Below are 21,945 nucleotides of genomic sequence, written 5' to 3' on the forward strand. Positions count from 1 at the left end.
GTGCTGACTAGCGGGAGGGCAACGACCAAAAAATGGTCCAGGACACTTTGCAGCGATCTCACTGCAGGGGCCTGATCGCTGCAAAGTGTCACACATAGCGACATCGCTGGTGAGGTCGCTGTGGCGTCACCAAAACCGTGACACAGCAGCGATCTCGCTAGCGATCTCGCTATGTGAGACGGGGGCTTAACTCATTGATCAGATTTATACCAGCAGTGCAGGATACCCACTAAATCCCTATATGATAAAATAGACATTTTCCTACAGGACTAAGATGTCAGTGACAGGGGCGTTCAAAAGGGGTCTTGCGACAAGGTGGGGGGAGAGTCCCATAACTCTACGTTCAGTGCATATAATCCATTTTAACTACGTTGTAAGTGATTGACAGCGACATCTCAATGTTTAAACAGCAGAGATCAGAGGTAGCTTAGATCGTGTCACTTAGTGGAAGTATTAGCTGTATAACAGAGCTGGTACTTGCCAGGTATGGGGCAGGCTCCGTTCCTGAGCCCGCCAAATACAGGCACATCTGACTTGTTACATACAATTATGTGGGTAATACCTTTGTAGTGGCTGGTGCTCCAGTCTTGTGATACAGAGCCTCAAATTGCCTACACTAACATGAGAAAATACTACAATTTTTACTGCCATTTTTTACCTCAACTTAACAGTATACAGTAAACCGCCCCAATAGTGATTGAATACAGACTATTCTATGATTTTATCCAAGGGAATTTGTAGCGCTGAATCCTAGAGAGTGCAGATTACAATAAAGATCTACATTACGAAGCAGCACAAAAGTTTGGACTCAAAAACAATATGGTGTTAAAACAATAATCATTTACCCCAAAAAATTTTGGAATGTAAAGGGAATTGGTGGTTAGACTCACCATGGGCAGCATGAATCAGAGCCTGACTGTGCGATTGCTGTCAGGTAGGTTTTACTCTGCAGTAGTGATGAGCGAGCGCTGTTGTTTAACCCTTTCGCCGAGCACGCTCGGGTGCTTTCTGAGTATCTTTGGTGTGCTCGTATAGTAAGTTAGAGACCCTGCGTCTGCATGATTTATGGATGTTAGACAGCCTCAACACATGCAGAGATTGCCTGTTTGTTAGGGAATCCTCACATGTTTTGAGGCAGACTAACAGTCATAAATCATGCAGAAGCAGGGACTCTAACTTACTATAAGAGCACACCAAAGATACTCAGAAAGCACCCGAGTGTGCTCCGCGAAAGGGTTAAACAAACATGCTCGCTCATCATTACTCTGCAGCATTTCAGAGAAGACAGCTTGAAAAAGTAGACCAGGGACTATAGTCAAAGGCCAGATTAGTCCGATGCGGCCTCCAGATTTTCCCTGCTCTGCTCCAGTTGATTGACAGATTTCTCCGATATATGTGAGCATACATACATACATACATACATACATACGAGAGATCTGTGAAACTGTAGTGGGGTGGGGAGAAAGCAGAGACCAACACGAACTAGTCACGTCTCTCCCTATAGTTCCTGGCCGGCTTTTCTAGCTATGCTTTCTCTGAACGGGAGCAGCATTTCTGATAAAGACATCTCTGGATCTAGTCCTATGGTTCGGGCAGCATGAATCTAATGACAGGTTCCCTTTAAACGACAATGGCACGATGGGCTTAATGAGCTTTCTCTCCACACTATGCACCCAGCCATTCTACGGCGAGTAGCAGAATAGGGGGATTAGACTGGATTTCTAACAACAAATAAGATGTCAGCATCATCTGACCTCCTGTGTCTTGGGATTTCCGTTTGGCATATTGCTTGGTTGTCCGTCACGGAGCTGCGTCTCTATAGTTACTTTGACATCATCTCAGGTCCAAGAGTAGATTACAAAACGTATTAACCAGAAACAGCTGCCAAGCTAAACTCAGGTAAAAATAAACTCCAGCCTCACATTGTCAGCTGGCAGATTGCCACTTTACGTACTACAAATTCAAGCTTTCATTTTAATATGTGCTTGAAATTGTGACATACTCATAAGAGAAAAAAACATCAAAATCAAATACACCGGCATATGGTCCTCTCACCAATTCTGAGTTCTGTAGCTAAACTTTCAAGAATGAAGGCAGTTCAGAGATGCCAACCATATGTCCATTGAAAGCAAACAGTTATTTTCATTGAAAACCTCGCCACACATCCATAGACCGTATGTAATCTTTTTTGTAAATATATTTCCTTTACACCATCATCACTGAGCAGGAGGGGAGACACGACAAGTTAAATCCATATGGCATAAAATAAAGTTTAAGCCTTCTGACATTAATCACATAAAGGCTGCATAACGTGGCAGGTGAAGAAGTTGCACTGTACTTCATGACATTCATGTCTGAAGGACTCACCTTTAATGTCTGCTCTTGAGTACACATCATCTGAATCTGCTCATGGTACTGTCTCTGGTAAATGGCCTTCAGCTCCGTTTGCTTCAGACGCATCTCCAAGTTGCAGTACTCTGCCCGGATTTCTTCTCGGTTCACAAAAATGCACTGAAGAAGATCTTGACACCTGAAAATCAAAGGAACTATGGATTCACTGTCAGATCTATGTAATGCACACAAGGACAGCTGGCTATGTAAAAGAGTTGCACAAGGCTCTACAGCAACAAAATGGGTCATCTTTTTGTATTTTTTTTTTTATTTGATGTACTTGTATGTATGAAAGCTTGTTTGTTGAAAGGCAAGCTGTAGCTTTGATTGCTACCATTTTGGGATACAGACAACAGTTTGATCACTTTACTGCATTTTGATGGGGCAATCCTGGAGTTTTGAGTCTTTTTGGTCTTGGAGTTCATTTTATGGGATAAATATTTTTATATTTTATTAGTCTGGGCAATTATGCAAGTGGAAATACCAAGTATGTATGCATGTATGTATTATATATATACACACACACACACACACACACACACACATATATATATTTTTTACGTTTGGGGAAAAAGGGGTATGACGTTAAGCATTTACATATCATATTATATGAAAAAAATATAAAATATATATATATTTTTTTTTTTCAATTTTATTTATAGTCCCCTTAGGTTGCTCAAACCTGCAATCATTTGATCACCTATACGATGCACAGCAATACGACAGTATTGCAGTGTAATGTGAACTTAGTGATCTATGTAGTGCAGCCACAGACTGGGCTTCATAAAAGTTTTAACATGGCAAGCACAGGGGTCTTCAGAAAAGCCCAAGCTGCATGGAGTGGCTCAGCTGCCGAAACATAGTATTGGTGCATGGCCGCCTTACATGTACTGAAGAAATCACCAAAAGTTAAAAGGACCTGAATACTAACATGTCTGTCACTCATAGGCAAGAAGGGTGATCCATTGTATTTGATATTACTACTTAGGAGTTTGATGAACACATGTTGATCGAAGAGAAATCCTGAAGAAAATGCTTTTTTACGCTCAGATATGTTAATATACCACTAGACTGTTTATGTAAACGTATCTCATTTTTGTAAACCAAGCAGGAAATAAGCAGATTTCATCATTTAGGTCTTGACTATTCAGAACAGAGAGCGCCAGTGAATTGTGTTAGTGCTAAGCCTGGGGATACATTTTAACAGCTCAGGCCTCAGCTGTGCTGCTCTGCTAATGCGCAACAGTAGGTTGTAATGAAAGTTGTAGATGGTTCCTGTAATTCTCTGTGCATTTCCTATTACGTGGATGGTGATGCCGTTCTGCTAAATTTTTAATACAGAAGGGTCTACGGCTTCCAGAAAGCTTGTGTTAAGGATGTGCTGTGCCAGAATCAGCAAGATCTACTTTTCACATCAATCTTAGGATGACAACACATTGCTCTTAAACGTTAGTCACATATATAAAAAATACATTCAAAAATGTCCTATTTGTAGGAAGTAAACCCTTTCTTCCAATTCTATAAGTTGACATATCAGGACTTAAATTTAGGTAAATACAACCTCAGGGGAACAAACACATACAGATTACACAGTCAATTTCATTTAACAAAAACTAGGCCAAGACGCAGTAGAGTATGTAAAAAAGTAAGTACACCCTTAAAGCTTCCATAGAAATGAAGAGTGTAAGAGGCCCCCAGGTGCTGCTAATCAAATGTCCATGATTAATCATTTATCAGTAAGTATGCAAGTGTAACCACCTCTGTAAAAGCAGAAGTTCGGGCAGTTCGCTGGTATGGAGCATTCATGCGTGCGTTACCACAATGCCAAGGAGGAAAGACATTAGCAATGATGTTAGTGAAGCAATTGTGCAGCCCATCAGTCTGCGAAGGGTTAGAAGGTCATAAGTGCATCATTCTGCAGTGAGAAAGATTACTCACAAGCGGAAAACATTCAAGACAGTTGCCAATCTTCCCAGAAGTGGATGTCCAAGCAAATTGCCCACACGACCAGACTGTCCCACAAACTACAGCTCAGACACTAAAAGGCCTCAAGTTCATGATAGTACAGTTATTAGGAGAAAGCCTCTTTCTAAAAAGACCATTGGAGCACGGATAGTTTGCAAAATTGCATCTAAAACTACAAAAATTGTGGAACAAAGTCATTTGGACAAACGAGACCAGAATGGAGATGGTTTGGCCATAATGCCATGAAAACTAAACATCGTAATCATACTGCAGCCTATACACCTCATACCAACCGTTAAGGCTACATTCCCACGATGAGCTTTTGGGGATTTTTTTTTTTTTTTTTACGCAGTGTATTTTCTAAAAAATGCAAATGATCTATTTTACTTAAAGGGGTTGTCCACTACTTATTATTCCCTCCCCAATGTATCCCCCCGGGGTCCATAAATGTTTTAGTAATTACCTTCTGTTGCAGTTATCACTCGCCGCTCACAGGCATCACGTGACCCCCGGCTGCAGCCGGCTCTGACATCTGCTGTTGTCACGTCATGATTCCAGATGCAGCCGGGGGTCCCTCTTCTGCGTTCCACCAGTGGATGTCAGGCTGTGGACGGTGTTACCCGTGCGTCACATCCGGCATCCACCGCCCGCTCTCCATCACCTCATTCATCGGGAAAGCGCGTGGTGGATGCTGGGTGTGATGCGTGGGGAAACCCCGCCCACAACCCAGCAGCCACCGCGGGGACCCCAGCGCTGAGTCACGCCTCAATAGACATCAGTGGCGAGTCACGTGATGCCTTTGAGTGGCCCGCAATAGCGTCACTTACAGGCAGAAACCGCAACAGAAGGTAATTACAAAGGCACTTATGGGCCCCGGGAGGATACATTGAGGGCATAATAAAAACTTGTGGCCAACTTCTTTAATAGGTGCAGAAAATCTGCAACAAAGACTCACCAAAAGCACATAGTGGGAACGTAACCTTAGTTGGAAGAGGTGGATGATTTTGGGCTTGTTTTGCAGCCACAGTTGAATATGACCTCCTCTGTATACCAAAATATAATAGAGTCAAATGTGAGGCCATTTATCTAAATGCTAAAGCGTGTCCAAAACTCATGCAACAGGACAATTTTTAATATAGACACTGCCACTAAATTTTTGATCACCTTATTCTCACCACTCCAAGCCCTTAAGATGTCAACTTCATGGAGACAGATATAACATTACTGGAAGTCCAAGCGGCTATTACATTTTGTAAACATTCTAAATCCTCCGGGCCATGATGGCTTTACTGTTGATATATTAGTAATAGATTTTAGACTATTTATTTTGTGTTCTGTTAAAAGATAACATTCAATAAATACCAATGAAAGAAGAAGAAAAGAACCAATGTGCTGCAACAGCTCAAACATAGTTCGCACATCCATCCAACTAAAGTGATAAAGAGGGACCATTAGTGAGCTGTCCATAAACCAATGCCCACAAACCTCAATGAGCATTAGAAATGTTGTAAAGAGTGGGCCAAATTTCCTGCAGAACAATGCAAGACTGATAGTCCTTCAGAAACCCTTAGGAAATTGACAATTGAAAAAAGCCTTGGACAGGCTGAAACGTCTTATGTGAGTTGTGGAATAAATCAACTGATTATCAACACGTGAGTGCCGGGATTTTCTTTTCCTACAGACATTGTTTTCCACGTGCACCACTCTAGCTATACGGAGTGCCGACTATTCCTTTTTTGATACTTCAGAAACCCTTAACTTCAAGTTATTCCTGCTAAAAGGCTGTTGTTTCATGGGGTGTACTTAATTTTCTCACCATCTCCTTCTGCATTATGGCTACGTTTTTGTGAAATAATCACATTGCAACTTGTCGTATGTTATTGTTCATCTGATATTGTACTTACCTAATTTTTAAGACCTTCCAAAGACAAATAAATTTTGTATTTAGCTTTCTTTTGTGTCTGAATATACAAAAGCATTATGTGACTCCCATGAATGTCGGAAATCAGAGTATTACAATACAAGCTAAGGGATTTTAGAGTAAATGTGCTCTGTTCAGGAAGAACACATGTCAGAATGGCTCAGCAGTGAGCACCAGGGCCGTACACCTACCTTGTGGCACCTATAATCACATATCAATATATATTATAACATAGGTCTAAGGGGCAACATTTCTCCTTGTGGAGAGAGACATGCCGGAGTGAGGAAACTTATAGGCCATGCAATGCTGCTCTGGGAAATTAAACATGCAAATTGCTTCTTCAGAGAAGATGGGGAGTAGAACTCAATTGCCACCTACTGGAAGTAGCAATCCTGAAACTAAATATCGAGCCTTTAACGAGCCTTGTCACATGACTTCGAGTGCCTGGTTTGGCTATTACCCCATTTGCAGATATGCGTTTTGTGTGTGTTTGCCCCTCATCAATGCAAAACAGGGGGTTGATGTGAATGGATGAGAGGCATCTGATGGGAGTCTTTCCTCGTGGAGTGACAGATCACGCTCAACATTCGGATCGGTTAATTGGCTTTCTAGGATTGACTCCAGAGTAGGATTATATGTCTAATATAGGGACATTATTAATTACATAAGGGATATAATTAACACTGAGGTGAGATTTCATCCTGCAGCCAGCCCACACAACAGGTTTGCGTATGACAGTCTATACGGAGGTGTAGAGTTTAGGGTCGGCATCTATGTCGCGGTCATTTATCTCAGTCCTCGGTATGAACCAATCCAGCATGTCTGCAATGCCCAGCACCATGCCGGCTGTGGTTATATCCGGTCACATCAGCATTACTAATCACTTACACAAGTACAGTAATTGACAATTGGCATTAGTAAAACTCTGCAAACTCGAAAGCCAACCTGTTGTATTCTATTTATTCTGACTCTTTATTGGACTGGAGCCTGAAGGTTTATCTATTTCTTGTGCTGATGAATCGGGTGTCACTACAGAAGCCAGTCCTGGAGCTAAATCGACCCTTTAGTAACCCCCAGGGGGGTTTCTAAAATATAATGCACCTTATAAGCTATGGTTGCGCGCCACATCCATTCCTGCTCTCGGTTTTCGAGATGTGATGGCTCAATATGAAAAATAGATGCCAAGCACATCCATCCAATTCACCCACTGCAAGCGGCAGCCAAAACCTCTGAAAACCGTGTGCGACAAAGAGGTACAAAGAGTTAAAGTGGCCAAACACCTTAGATGGCTGTTGTGGACAGCTATTCTTCATGACCACCATACTCATGTAAGCTCAGCTGAGCAGACGGTGCATGTGTGCTTTATGAGGGAGGGGAGTAAGCCGTAGCCAGACAGATGGTGGGATAGGGAAAGGTCCACCTAATGTGTATGGCCACCAATAAACAAGGGAGTGCCAACAAAAGCAATTCATAGCCTATAGAAAATACCTCTTAATTTCTGCCTGTTGCTGGTGTGTGGCAGACGACTGCTTGCTTTGCTCTGGAATCCTTTGCTCCTCATAATTCTTCAATTTCTCTTTCAGCATTGCAATCTAAAAATAAAACATTGGAACGCGATCCATTAACAATCCAATTAACATAAAAGGCTTGGTCAGTATGAGAAAAAAGGGTCGGCTTTCTTCCAGGAAACAGTACCACTCCCATTCATCAGTTATAGTGAACAACGTTGAGCTGCAATACCAGGAACAAAACCATGGACAGGAGTGGCATGGTTACTGGAGGGAAAAAAAACTAAATGTTTTCCTAATCCTATATGTTGCTTTCTTTGTCTGTATAAGTGCTCTAGCCAGTGAGTTGTTGGGAGACAAGAACAGGTCATCTCAACTCAGAAAACATCTTTAAAGCATGATTTTCATTATCTGTCTTCAGGAGGGCACTGCTCCTCTGCCTCCCAGCTTCCCGCCTGCTGGGTGGAGGGGCACTCCGGAAGGCTGACCGTTCAGGCTGGCGGCATGGCTGAACCACTAGCCGGAGCGGTGTACTCTCCTGTGCAAAGCATTGGAAGAGCGCAGCTTCAGAGCACAGCCTGCAAGCTCTACAGTAACGAGCATGTAAGTGCGTGCTCCTTGCCTAGGGAACCAGCCACCTCTCATGGACTGCAACTTTGGCTGGTAACCTAGACAAATAGCACAAAACAGTAAAATTAAAGAGCCCTCTGTTCCTGAAAACGGAGAAGAAGTTTATTAAGAGGTAAATTGCAAAGGTGCTTATTTTTACCAACTCATTGCAATTGTACCCATTTACTGCAAGATTAATTATGACCTGAACCCAGCTCCCTACACCGCACAGCTGTTTATTTCCCCTGTCGACTACCGGCATACAGTACAGACCAAAAGTTTGGACACACCTTCTCATTTAAAATTTTTTCTGAAGCTTTTTTTGAAGCTCATCAAGAGAATGCCAAGAGTGTGCAAAGCAGTCATCAAAGCAAAAGGTGGCTACTTTGAAGAACCTAGAATATAAGACATATTTTCAGTTGTTTCACACTTTTTTGTTAAGTATATAATCCCACATGTGTTAATTCATAGTTTTGATGCCTTCAGTGTGAATGTACAATTTTCATAGTAATGAAAATACAGAAAAATCTTTAAATGAGAAGGTGTGTCCAAACTTTTGGTCTGTACTGTATATAGAATTACAAGCAGTGACTGAAAACAAGTACTGCCCAGTAATAGCCTAATCTTAGGGAAAAAAACAAACAATTAAAAAGTGTTGTAAAATATTTAGATATATATTCACATATAACCCAGTCCTCACACTTGTAAACTGCACCCTCGTCATTACACAAGCCCAGATATGATGGTACCTCTTTCTTTTGCTGCTCACAGATCTGAACGTATTGACTAATGTGACTGTCCAGGCTGACCACATTCCTCTTCACCTGTTAACAAAAGCAACATTGAAAGTTTTAGTCTTCAATAATTAATCCACTTTTCATTAATATGAAAGTATTAGGTTATCGTCAGAGATGGTCACATCGGCAGCAGGATATTCTGAGAGACAAAAGTGAAGTATGGTATAAAAAAAAATATTATATAAATAAAACAAAAACTTTTAAATAAAAAGAAAGCAATTATTTAAATTCTTCAATGCATATAAAAGACGAAAAAAAATGTTGCGTATATTCTTAGTTAAAAATCTCTTATCGTTTTATGCTTACAGCTCCTATGCAGACCCATGTGTCTCCATGATTTCGGCCTATAAACCATGTGTAGTCTGACCCTGCTGTCACACTAACTCTTCTATCATTCATCTAGCTTTTGGTAATGTACAATCGCTACAGATGGGAGATCGCATGACTGGTTCAGTCTAGAGAGGGTTTGCCGTCTATGAAGACACATCTGCAATGACGCTGTTGACACAAAAAGACAGACTCTGCTTCATTTTTCCAAATGTTATATGCAAAAAAGAAATTATAATATATATCTTGTTCTATTTATTTTGATATGTATGTATGTATACATATATACACACATAGTAGCCTTTTCTGGCTGGACATAGCTTTTAAATTGGATTGTGGTTGTCAATTTGTAAATAATCACAGAGATGCTACATAAAATATGAAGAAAGCACTTTGCAGCAATTAGTGAAGCATAGAGCGAGGCTGGGTGTGACTTACAGCAGATTTGATGTCCTTGGCTCGGTTTGCATACTTCAGAGTGTTGTACGTATCATCATATGACAGTGAGGAGGGGCTGACCGCAGCGATCATGATCGTGTGGCAGTTTCCTCCCAGCGAATCCTTTAGGAGCCGTGTAAGCTTACTATTTCGGTAAGGTATATGTTGCTTCTTTGTCTAAAAGGCACATAAATCATGGTCCGCCATTAATCATTTGTAGAGTGGGAAAATGTATACATTGCTGTGATCTATGAATTGTAAAACAGGAAATGTGGATCTGATAATACAGTACATTTTAGTAGTTTACCAAAACATATGCAAGATACAGTTCTACAATCAATATGGGCTTAAAGGTGAAGACTCTACTTTAGTTTGAGGGTATTCACATACCAATTAGAGTAAGGGTTTAGGAATTACGACCATTATGTAGCTGCCTATTTTTAAAAGAACCAAAAAGTAATTGGACAATTATCTCAAACGCTCTTTCATGGGCGGTATGTGCTATTCATTCATTAATCCATCATCAATTAAGGAGGTAAAAAGGTCTGGAACTAAAAGGGCTGGATGATTTCCTGGATACACATAGCATTGCGAGTTATAGTTAAATTAGTAACAAAATGTACAATTGGTGGAGGAAGGTTGAACTTGATGGACCTAGGTTTTTTTCAACCTATGTAACGGATTCCAGGTCTGGCATTTGCATTTGAAAGCTGTTGCTGTGAACCCACAACATGAAGTCAAATGAGCTCTCAATGGAAAAGAAACACAGACTATTAGGCAGAAAAAAAGGAGAAATCCATCAGAGACATAGCAGAAAGGTTAGGAATGGCCAAATGAACAGTTTGATACTTTCTGCAAAAAAGACAAAAACAAACGTACTGGTGAGCTTGGGAACTCAAAAAGGCCTGGACATCCACGGAAGACAACAGTGGTGGATGATCACAGAATTCTTTCCATGGTGAAGAGAAAACCGTTCACAACATCCACCCAAGTGAAGAGTACTCTCCAGGAAGTAGGTGATTCAGTATCTAAGTCTACCCATAAAGAGAAGAGCAAATCCTGAGGGTTCAGCACAAGGTGCAAAGAATTAATCAGCCTTAAAAATAGAAAGGCCAGCTTAGACTTTGCAAAAAAACAAATAAAGAAGCAAGCTCAGTTCAGGAAAAGCATTCTTTGGAGAGATGAAACCAAGATCAACCTGTACCAGAATGATGGGAATAATAAAGTATGGTGAAGGCTTGGTCATGATCCAAAGCTCACCACATCCTCTGAAAACATGGTGGACACAGTGTAATGGCATGATCATTTTTGGCTTCCAATGGCACTGGGTCATTAGTGTTTATATATGATGTGACTGAAGACAGAAGCAGCTGGATGAATTCTACAGTGTACAGGGCGATACTTTCTACTCAGATTCAACCAAACGCAGCAATGTTGATTGTCCATCTGTACTGTGAAGCACTGTCCAATGACCCAAAACATTGTGAAAGCAACCCTGGAGTTTAAGGTAAAGAAGTGGAATTTTCGGCAATGGCCGAGTCAATCACCAGATCTCATCCTCAAAGAGCAGCATTTCACAAGCTTAAAGACAAAACTTAAAGTAGAAAGACCCACAAAAAAGCAACAACTGAAGTCACTGCAGTAAAGGCGGCAAAGCACCACAAAGGAGGAAACCCAGAATTTGGTGACGTCCATGGCTTCCAGATTCAGGCAGCCATTGCCTGCAAAGGATTCTCTACTAAGTATTGAAAATTAACATTGTATTTATGGTAAAATTAATTTGTTCAGTTACTTTAAATTAAACCTGAAAGTCTACATTTAAATTGCATCTCATTCATTATTTTTAAATCACAAATAGTGGCATGCAGAGCCCAAATCCTGAAGATTCAGTCACTGTCCAATTATATCTGGGCCCAATTGTATGCTCCTGCCGCAGGCTTACACTTTCTATACCAACAACATTCATATACTTTTATATTACAGCAACATATTCGGCAGAACTTTATAGTTCAGATTCTTGATGGTAAAATGATTGCAGAGCTTTATGATAAAGTATGTGCAGAAAATAAAGGACAGGTGTTACCTCACTTGAACCTTAAGGACAAACATGTAGGGTGTTGTGTGAATTCAGGCAATCGGAGAGAAGTTATAGTTTCCCTGACGACTAAACTTTCCTTACAACTATAAAAGAATGGAAATATCTGCATTTTTCTGCCATGAATATGGATAATAGACAAACAATGGGATTGTAGCTGTAACGACAATTTTTTTTGAGGGGGTTTGTCTGCTTTCATAAATCTCAGGCACAATCCACTCAACGTTTTCGACTGCGGAGAATCTCAATGACCGATTGCTCTACAACGTCACCACAGAAGAAATGAAGAACAGCACACTGCTCATTGGAATCAATGGGATGTAATGCATAGCATCCTCTTATGCTCTTCAAAGTGATTATCATCTCAGGAAAAGGTTCAAAATGTAGAATCGCCTCTAATTTTTCAGCTGATTTTCTAAAAATTGGTTTACAACAAAACAATAAGTTTAACTTTGCGGCGTTTTTAGCATTAAAAGGAATCTCAGCAGGCCTTGGCCATTTAATCTGGGAGCAGCATAATATAGGGCACAATAGCCTGATTCCAGGGATGGATCACTTGCTAGGCTGTGTGTTGTACCTTCAATAAAATCGGTATTTTATCAGCAGAAGATTAACACTACAGGACTACATCTCACATGACAGGCAGTCAGGCTAACTCGTCTAACCCCGCCCCACCACTGACATGCTGCGTATTTTTCCGCAATGATAATCCGCAGCGGAAATTTCCGCAGCATGTGCACAGCACATGCGGATTATCATTGGGGACCATGGGGCACGTATTACCAAGCGTTTTCGCTGCAAAAAATCTTGAAAAACGCATAGCGGGAACACAGCCTGATAGTAAAAGGGTTGTTGATTATTATGCACATATGTTTGTAGATAGAACAATAAAGGTTCTTTTTATAGTTTATATTGCGGTGGCCGATTGGTTTTGGGGCATAGACCTCTAGGTAAGCTCACCATGATGATCTCTGAATGTTAATGTGCACAGCAATACATGATGCATTTACCTGAGGACACTCATTTTGGAATATATTCAATTAGAATTGGTCTTTAAACAGTCCTCATACCGTTCACATTTTCACATCATGAGACCAAGATGACACCTAACAATTGATCTACAGTAACTCGCCGTTGCGAGGCTTCAAGCACAATGTTCTTAGACAAAAGTGGCCACTGAGCTTAGAGGGTCATCAGCAGGGTGCAACAGAGATACAGAAACTGACAGTCACAGAAAGACAGAGAAGTCAATGTCCTTTAGCCACATCCCACACTGATGATGGCTTCATTGTGAACAATGCCCTTCGGTACCAGATTATGAATGCCACACAACTCTAGGCACATTTAAGAGAGGGGAGAGGCACCCAAGTGCCACCTCAGACCATTCAAAACGGTTTACATCTGCATAGTCTGCGTGCTAGACGACCTGTAAGGGTATCTGACCACATCACTAGGCACAGGCATCACTGTCTTGCATGGGTCATGGAGCATCTACGCTGAACGAAGGACTAGTGGGTCTCAGTGCTCTTCATTGATGAAAGTCGATTCATGCTGAGCAGAAATGATGGCAACCAATGATGCTGAAGAAGTCAAGGAGAGCGCTATGAATCAGCCGCTGTGGTCACTAGATGAGCCTTTGGTGGTGGTGGTGTTACAGTGTAGGCTAGTGTGTCTAGTCAATACAGAACGGCGCTACACTTTGTGAATGGTACAGTGACAAGTCCCTACTACTTGAATAATGTCATTAATCCAGTCATTGAGCCTCTGCTTGAACAACACAGGCCTAATTTCATATTCATGGAAGACGATGCTTCAGCTCATCGAGGTTGCATCATTAGGGAACGGCTGCTGGAGACTGGGGTACCTCAAATGGAGTGGCCTGCACTTTCTCCAGACTGGAATCCCATGGAAAACCTATGGGATCAGCTGAGTCGCCGTGTAGAGGCTCGTAACTCTGTACCCCAGGACCTCATTGACCTGAGGGCCAGCATTCAAGAAGAGTGGGATGCCATGCCTCAGCAGACAATAACTCCACTTGTGAACAGCATGAGACGTCGTTGTCAAGCTGTAATGGATGCTCAAGGCCACAAGACAAGTCATTGACTTTATTGAAACAAAAGCCAAGAACAGTGGTGTGTATACCCCCAACATAAAGTGTTTGAAATGAGGGAAATCACCATTGCATGATTCTAATTAAATGCCCTACTTTCAAGATAAAATATCACTGTAGCGTGAACTTTTTACGTTGTTTTCCATAAATTTTACCCAAAAGCCAAATATTCCTAACTGTGAGTAGTGTATATATGCCAGGGGTTTGGCAGGTGAGGTGGTAACAATGATAACGAGCGGTTCATCATTTACATGACCTCTACTGCCAGTCACTGGCCTCATAGGCAATGCCTACATGTACTGCACATGACCTCTGCTGCCAGTCACTGGCCTCCTAGGCAATGCTTACATGTCCTGCATATGATCTCTGCTGCCAGTCACTGGCCTCATAGGCAATGCTTACATGTACTGCACATGATCTCTGCTGCCAGTCACTGGCCTCATAGGCAATGCTTACATGTACTGCACATGACCTCTGCTGCCAGTCACTGGCCTCCTAGGCAATGCTTACATGTACTGCACATGACCTCTGCTGCTAGTCACTGGCCTCCTAGGCAATGCTTACATGTACTGCACATGACCTCTGCTGCCAGCCACTGGCCTCATAGGCAATGCTTACATGTACTGCACATGACCTCTGCTGCCAGCCACTGGCCTCATAGGCAATGCTTACATGTACTGCACATGACCTCTGCTGCCAGTCACTGGCCTCCTAGGCAATGCTTACATGTACTGCACATGACCTCTGCTGCCAGTCACTGGCCTCCTAGGCAATGCTTACATGTACTGCACATGACCTCTGCTGCCAGTCACTGGCCTCCTAGGCAATGCTTACATGTACTGCACATGACCTCTGCTGCCAGTGACGGGCCTCCTAGGCAATGCTTACATGTACTGCACATGACATCTGCTGCCAGTGACGGGCCTCCTAGGCAATGCTTACATGTACTGCACATGACCTCTGCTGCCAGTCACTGGTCTCATAGGCAATGCTTACATGTACTGCACATGACCTCTGCTGCCAGTGACGGGCCTCCTAGGCAATGCTTACATGTACTGCACATGACCTCTGCTGCCAGTCACTGGTCTCATAGGCAATGCTTACATGTACTGCACATGACCTCTGCTGCCAGTGACGGGCCTCCTAGGCAATGCTTACATGTACTGCACATGACCTCTGCTGCCAGTCACTGGCCTTCTAGGCAATGCTTACATGTACTGCACATGACCTCTGCTGCCAGTCACTGGCCTTCTAGGCAATGCTTACATGTACTGCACATGATCACTTATGCCAGGAGGAGTGGATGGTGTAGGGCACATGACCAGCTGCCAAACTGCCAGAGCAGCAGTGCAGGAACAAAGGGAATATGAAAGGCGAGTTATGCTCATCTTATTATGTAGTCACATTGCATGCTGTTTTTTTAGTTTCATGACATTCACAAGAAACCCCTTTAATGAAGTCAAGGCTCATCAAAGATTCTGCCCTGCGAGTGTCATTGTGTGTATAAGTTGCTGGCAAACACATTAGAAACAAACAAGAAAAAAAGCTTAATTCTGAAATCTATGATCTGTACATACATGTAGAGCCCATGCCCTATTCAGAGCAGAACCGAAAAGGAAGAAAAGCAGCAGCCATATGTTATACTTGTTATGCCAGAAAATATCTGGCACAACAACTGACAGATTCAAGTTATGCAAACCTAGAAATAAAGCTTAGAAAAGTTGGCCAATAAAAACATTTCACTTTCAAAATTGTTGTAATATAGTATTACATCGCAATAAGGACCATGCCTTCCAGGCAATGTCATGGCAGTTCATAGTCTTACTAAATCCCACATGTGTTTCATCAATGCACAACATGCTACAATCCACCCACTTCTAAAGGAACATTTAGGAGGGTAACCTCCCTCCAGGCACCCAATAATCCCGAAAACAGAACGCTCTATATGGTAACTACATATTATACAGATCTACCAGGCCTAAAGAAACAGCATGTATAGGGTATGTGCCCACGGCATCTTCCCCATTTTTTTTTTTTTTTTTGCAGATTTACAGTCGATTTTATCCATTGCAAAAAAGGTTCATTCTTGGGACCCACACTTTGAGAGTAAGGGTAGGTTCACACCGGCGTATTCTCAGTCTGGGAGTTGTACGTGAAAAAACATACAGTACACAGACCAGTGTTATTCAATAGGGCAGTGCGGCGTTTTTTTTGACTGATTCAATCTTCATGTGAAAAATTATCACAGCATGCACAAGTGTCTTACGTAAATTGAGTGAGACTCGGCCATTCAAGTCTATGGGTGTGAGAAAAATAGAATTCCATGGGGAGCCACCATTTAGCATCTGTTTTTTAAGGATACATTGCAATTCTGTAATAAAGAAAACTAAATGTTCTTGTAAATAATTAATAGCTGCTGATATAAATGGATTGAATACGGACTGCACAAAGGTGACAAGTGAGAAAACAATCTTCTGAGTTTCCTAGATGAAATGGTGTCAAGCTGCCCTGATGGTGAGGCCGTGCTGGACAAGTGCCGCAGCCTCCTCACTACTTCTTACGTTGGAGCCCTGGCATCCACACCAATGGAACAAAGTATGGAAAGGTGAGAAGCTGTGATTGCTGGAATACCACGTCCAAAACACCACATACAAAGCATGTCGGTGTAGGTCAGGTCATGGGACCGGAGGTCAGACAAAATATGGATGAGAAAATATGGACTATTTATTATTTCTTAAAAGAACTGACAGTTTCCGACTAAGTGGACACACACCCTATTGAAATGGGCAAAATCTTGTTCATGCATTTCCAGGAGTAGTAGCAGAGGAATGGCACAATATTGTAGGTCTTTACTAAAACAGACGTGAAGAGAGCTGACGGGTGCGCTTTAATCAGGATTTTGTGCAGTGTTCCACAGATGTGAGCAGCACGGGATCTGACAACGCAGCCATACTGGATTTATTAGATCACATAAACAAGTGTGGGGCCTTTATGCTCGATTCAATACTTATTTAAATTACAGGAAACATAGAAACACAAGAGAAAAAAAAAAAAGATTCAGAAGGAAAGTCTGTGACACATTGTTTAGCTTCACATTGCAATGCTTGTGGTTGGAATAAGACAGCACTAAAGCAGATGTGCTGCACTATTAAGATAAATCGAGGATGTTTAGAAATGCCTCATTCAGACATCTGAGATTTTTCAGGTACGCACAAAGAAAAAAAAAAAAATTGGTTTGAGTGTCATCAGCAAGGCTCTCATAGACTTACATTGAAAAGTGACCTCTGGCTGGCTCCAGTGTTTCCCAGCTGGTCACAAACTGCTGGAGACCGACTGTAGCGGGTAAGCATAAATCTAAGTGCAGGGACCTTAGATCAGAAGCAGCACTCCAACCCTGCAATTATAAATTACAATCCGTGTGCTTTAATCATAGACAGCACATGGATTGTACATCAATGGCATCTGTGCGGTCTGGGATTTTCACAGACCCATAGACTTGTAAGGATGATTTGACATGACACCAAGAAAAACAAATAAACACGTCCCCATGTTTTTTTTGGTGGATATCGGGTGCGCAAAAAGCATGGACATGTGAACAGCTCCATAGAACACGTACCCATTGTATTCCATCAGTGAAAAACCAAAATCTAAATGAGGCCTTAGCGAGACCAAAAAAAAAAAAAGCTCTGGCCGTTATAGAAAAAAAAGTGGTATGCTGCACAGAAAACACACCATACTTGAGCAGATATTAAAAGCAAAGAGCTTGGAAGTATGTTTTTTTTGCTTTTTTTTAAAAAAACCTTCTTGAAGTCTTACCCAGTGATACATCTTAGAAAATATTTTTCTCCAAAAACACAACAAAATGGAATATACACCATATTTAATTTCACCCCGAGCTCAAAGTGACTTTAGGGTCTTCGGTTTGGCTAGATGTATAAAGAGGATACATTTTATTGTTACATTTATTTCCTCCAATAAACACAGGTATGTAAAATTTGGGTTTCGGAAAATTGTTTCAAATCCAATGACTGATTCTTATGTGTTTTCTTACGCCCTGATTTAAAAAAACACTTCGATTTTTAACCATCACGTATGGATTTTACACAAATCACGCATGAATTTACGTTCAAGTGAAATGAACATCTTTATTGTAGCCAAAAATGTTCATAATATATAAAAATTTATTGAACATTCATTCTGCAACTTTATTGGAAATTAGTTCTTGCACCTTTTCATTTTCTCTTCAAAGCTTCTCTTGATACCTTTTCTCTTCTAGAAGGTCTGCAGATCTTCTCTATGAAGCATCCAGCAGTAGTCCCCATCATGTTTACGCTCCTTCTCCTCAATATCCTGATGAAATCTTTCTCCTCGCTAACAGCACCAAGGTTTTCAGGAAAGTAGTCCAAATGTGAATGTAAAAAAATGTAACTTCAAATTCATCAGACAACTGAAGGCTTTGAAACGTTTCAGCATGTTCTACACAATGGAGAATCTTGGCTGTTACTTAGAAATGTCTTCATGATTTCTTTAAAAGAATCCCTAGCCCTTTTCTCAACAGCTTTCATTTTGTTTTTGAACACATCGAGCTTAGTTATGTAGGTTGCAGAATGACCTAGGTCCATCAAGTTCAACCTTTCTCCACCAATTATACATTTTGTCACTAAATTAACTATAACCCACTCTTCATAAATTTCCGAATATCTGGACCCACAAAAATACCTTGCTTCAGTTTTGCTTCGGACAATTCCTGAAACTTGGTACATAGGTACTTAAAAGTCTCTCCTTTCAGTAGAGCTTTCATAAACTGCTTCATCAGTCCAAGCTTAATGTGGCGTGGTGGCAGGAGAACTTTAGTGGGATCAACTAAACATTCCGCAACTATGTTCTTGAGTCCAGGTTGCGAAGATGTTCTCGTTGGCCAACTTTTTTGGCTCCAGTGATGAATCCTATCCCAGCTGTCCCATTCACACAAATAGCATGGGTACTTTGTGTATCTTCCTTGCTGCCCAAGAAGCAAAGAGAACTTTCAGATATTGACCATCTTTGATCCTCGTAGTGAAGTTTCTTCAGAATGAAGTCTAAATTCTCATAGTTTTCCTTCATGTGCACAGGAATGCCCTACAGGCAAAACATTTCTAATCAATCTAATGGCACCAAAATCATCCACCAAAGGTCAGGAAAAGGGGTCAAAGTATGATGCAAGAAAAAGAGCCTATGGAGTCAGTGTTTGTGAAAAAACTGTATGTGATGGCATTTTTCCGATATTTTTACTGAGTTCAGCGATCGAAAGTATATAAGATCACCTCTTACTTTCCAAACTATTCTACCCATGCAGACCTGTGTAATTGTTAAATGTGTACATATTTGTTCCAATGCTGAATTACTATAAGAGATGATATGGACATTAGGGCTTACCACCACCCACAAAAACATTACAACAAGCAATGTTAAGAAAAAATAAAAACATGGGCTGGCACACCGATTGGTATAAGTGTAGTATGTATTTGCACATTCACATTGTGGCCATTATCAGACAAATCTAACCTAGAATAAAAATACCTAGAAACTCTATAGTTAGAAAATAGTAACAAATGTTAAAAGATAGGGTACTTAGTTAACATTTTTTGGCGCTCTATAGTGCAAAAATCCTTAAAGAGGTTGTTCCACCATAAAGAATACATGAAACCAAGCAGAAAGGGTAGAAATAAATGGGTTTATAATTTTCAGTTATTAAAAATTATGCTCCATTCAAAAAATAACAACCTTTCATCTGCTGAAGTATGTCCCCTGGCTTTATTCCATTCCGTCCTCCCAGTGGCTGAGCATGCCCAGTTTCTGTCATCATAAGAGTTCCCCCTAACTCCCCACCCCCAGTGTGCACAACGCATGCTCCTTGCGCTCACCTCACACAATGTATTCTTTATAGTGGTGTGACACCCCAGGGGTCTGGTTGCCACAGTGATAGAGATATTACGTCTGAGAGCAGGAGGGAGGTCTCTTGGTCAGGAATCCTATGCAAGCCACACCTCCTGCCCAGTCCTGGGAGGGGAAGAACTTCCCCTATATAAACCTAGGGCTGAGGCAGGGTTAGTGAGTAGAGAAGAAGTAGAGACAGAGAAAAGAAGCAAATATAGGAACAGAACATCAGGAGCTCTGTGGGAGCAGTGTTACAAGGAGTCAGGGGCTGGCAGCTGCAGAGCTCGCCCTGACTGAGAAGTATCACCGGACCCGGAGTCCGAGGCTGTGGGGACTAATCTTTACCCAGCAGCAGAAACCGACCGGCAGGGGATTGCAGGTCCTCTGGCCCAGAAACCCGAAGGCACGGTCACACGCGTGGGACCAGCACCGCCATCGTGGAGCGGAAGCCATTAGAAGGCCCCGAGTCACCGGCCATACGGGTGAGCACCACACGGTACACTCAGGGACGTGGGCTACTTTTACCTGCCTCTAGCAAGGTAGCCAGAAGAGTACAGTTAGTTGGGAAGGCCTACAACTCCGCCTGGCCAGGGGAGATCCCATCTGCTCAAGGACTGACCAGGCCCTGATTGCTAGCAAGTACTCCGGGAGGGTCTATCTTTGTCACCAGTAAAGACCCTGAACTACACCGCATCGTCTCTGAGTGGTCCCTGCTATCCCCATCATCCACGTCGGCTGCCCTGAGGCCATACCCCTCCCGTTGGGGGTTATACCATCCACGCTGCACCATCCTTCCACCGGCCTCAGCGGTCTGCCCTGCAGCGGCAGCTCCATAGCTGCATTCAACGGGTGGCGTAGTCATCCACCATCTACTGCTAATAGACTGCCACTTAGTCTGACTCCCTGGGCACGGACCGGGTCACCGCCACGAGACTACTACCCCCATCTGATCCGGCTCCGGGTAGGCTCCCGCGTGCGCAACGCTGCGCGACTCAGGCCCAGGGGCGCGTCAGTGGCACAACCCCTTTAAGTGGAGATGGTCAGGGCTGACAGAAAGGTCATATGGTAGTATGCTCACCTCGGAGAGATGTGCAAATACCAAATACAATCCTGCTTCAAATCTAGAGATGGAAGGAATTAGCTGCAGCTTCTCGAGGTGATGGTCCAGTGCAGGAACCACCAGGTATAAAAAAAAAATGGTTTAAAAAAAAGGGGATGGGGGGTAGTGGCAATTAATAAAAGTGCTGCTCAGCACGAGAGACCGGAAGATAATCTCTGCATATGAATTTATTAAAAAATAAGGGCTATGCATTTCAACATCGGACAGATGTCTTTCTAGGGCCGAAGTACATGGGGCAGAGCTGGACCTGTGCCTGACTTCCACAGGCCGCTGTAGGATACAGTTATGCCCAGGTCCAGCTCTGCCCCTGTCTATTTCGAGGCATGCTGGCACATAGCGAGTTAAGTTACTAGAGTGAGGACCAAAGTGATTGGGTGCATCTTGTTGTGGTCGGATGGCTTTTACACTTTTTTTTTTTTTTTAATAATATGTTAACCAAGTGTTTCTTTTTACTTACTGTAGGGTTTCTAGACACTGTTTTTATCCTAGGTTATTTTCCAAATGTAATGTTAAGCAGAGAAGTTGTAAAAATATTATTACTGGTAAAAAAGTGCATAAAACTGTGGCCTGGTGACAAAAGTACAATATATTACTTAATGATTGCATTAGAGAAGAGCAGGGTGACTAATGGACACTTAGAAGGGCCTTTGGGAAATCTTAGTGGCCAAATGGTGAGAGGCTCCATGGCCACAATTACACAGTGTCGTGAAGACTAATGATGCCGACCACAGGTAGACAACACGTAACC

The 21,945-nt window shown here is 42.1% G+C and overlaps 1 protein-coding gene across 2 annotated transcripts in view; it reads right to left on the reverse strand.

Annotated features, from left to right (window-relative positions):
* Nucleotides 1-21,945, reverse strand: part of KIF18A (kinesin family member 18A) — a 160,118-nt gene that overhangs the window by 54,567 nt on the left and 83,606 nt on the right. For both annotated transcript variants that reach the window (XM_073658069.1, XM_073658070.1), the window contains exons 8-11: nt 9,957-10,133; nt 9,144-9,218; nt 7,766-7,869; nt 2,368-2,530 (exon numbers count right to left, since the gene is read on the reverse strand). In XM_073658069.1, coding sequence (XP_073514170.1) covers nt 2,368-2,530; nt 7,766-7,869; nt 9,144-9,218; nt 9,957-10,133 — 519 coding nt within the window. The remainder of the gene's footprint in view (nt 1-2,367; nt 2,531-7,765; nt 7,870-9,143; nt 9,219-9,956; nt 10,134-21,945) is intronic.

The sequence above is a fragment of the Phyllobates terribilis genome, unplaced genomic scaffold, assembly GCF_046119375.1.
Source record: "Phyllobates terribilis strain yellow unplaced genomic scaffold, ASM4611937v1 Scaffold_13__5_contigs__length_258822181, whole genome shotgun sequence".
In the NCBI taxonomy this organism is placed as follows: Eukaryota; Metazoa; Chordata; class Amphibia; order Anura; family Dendrobatidae; genus Phyllobates; species Phyllobates terribilis.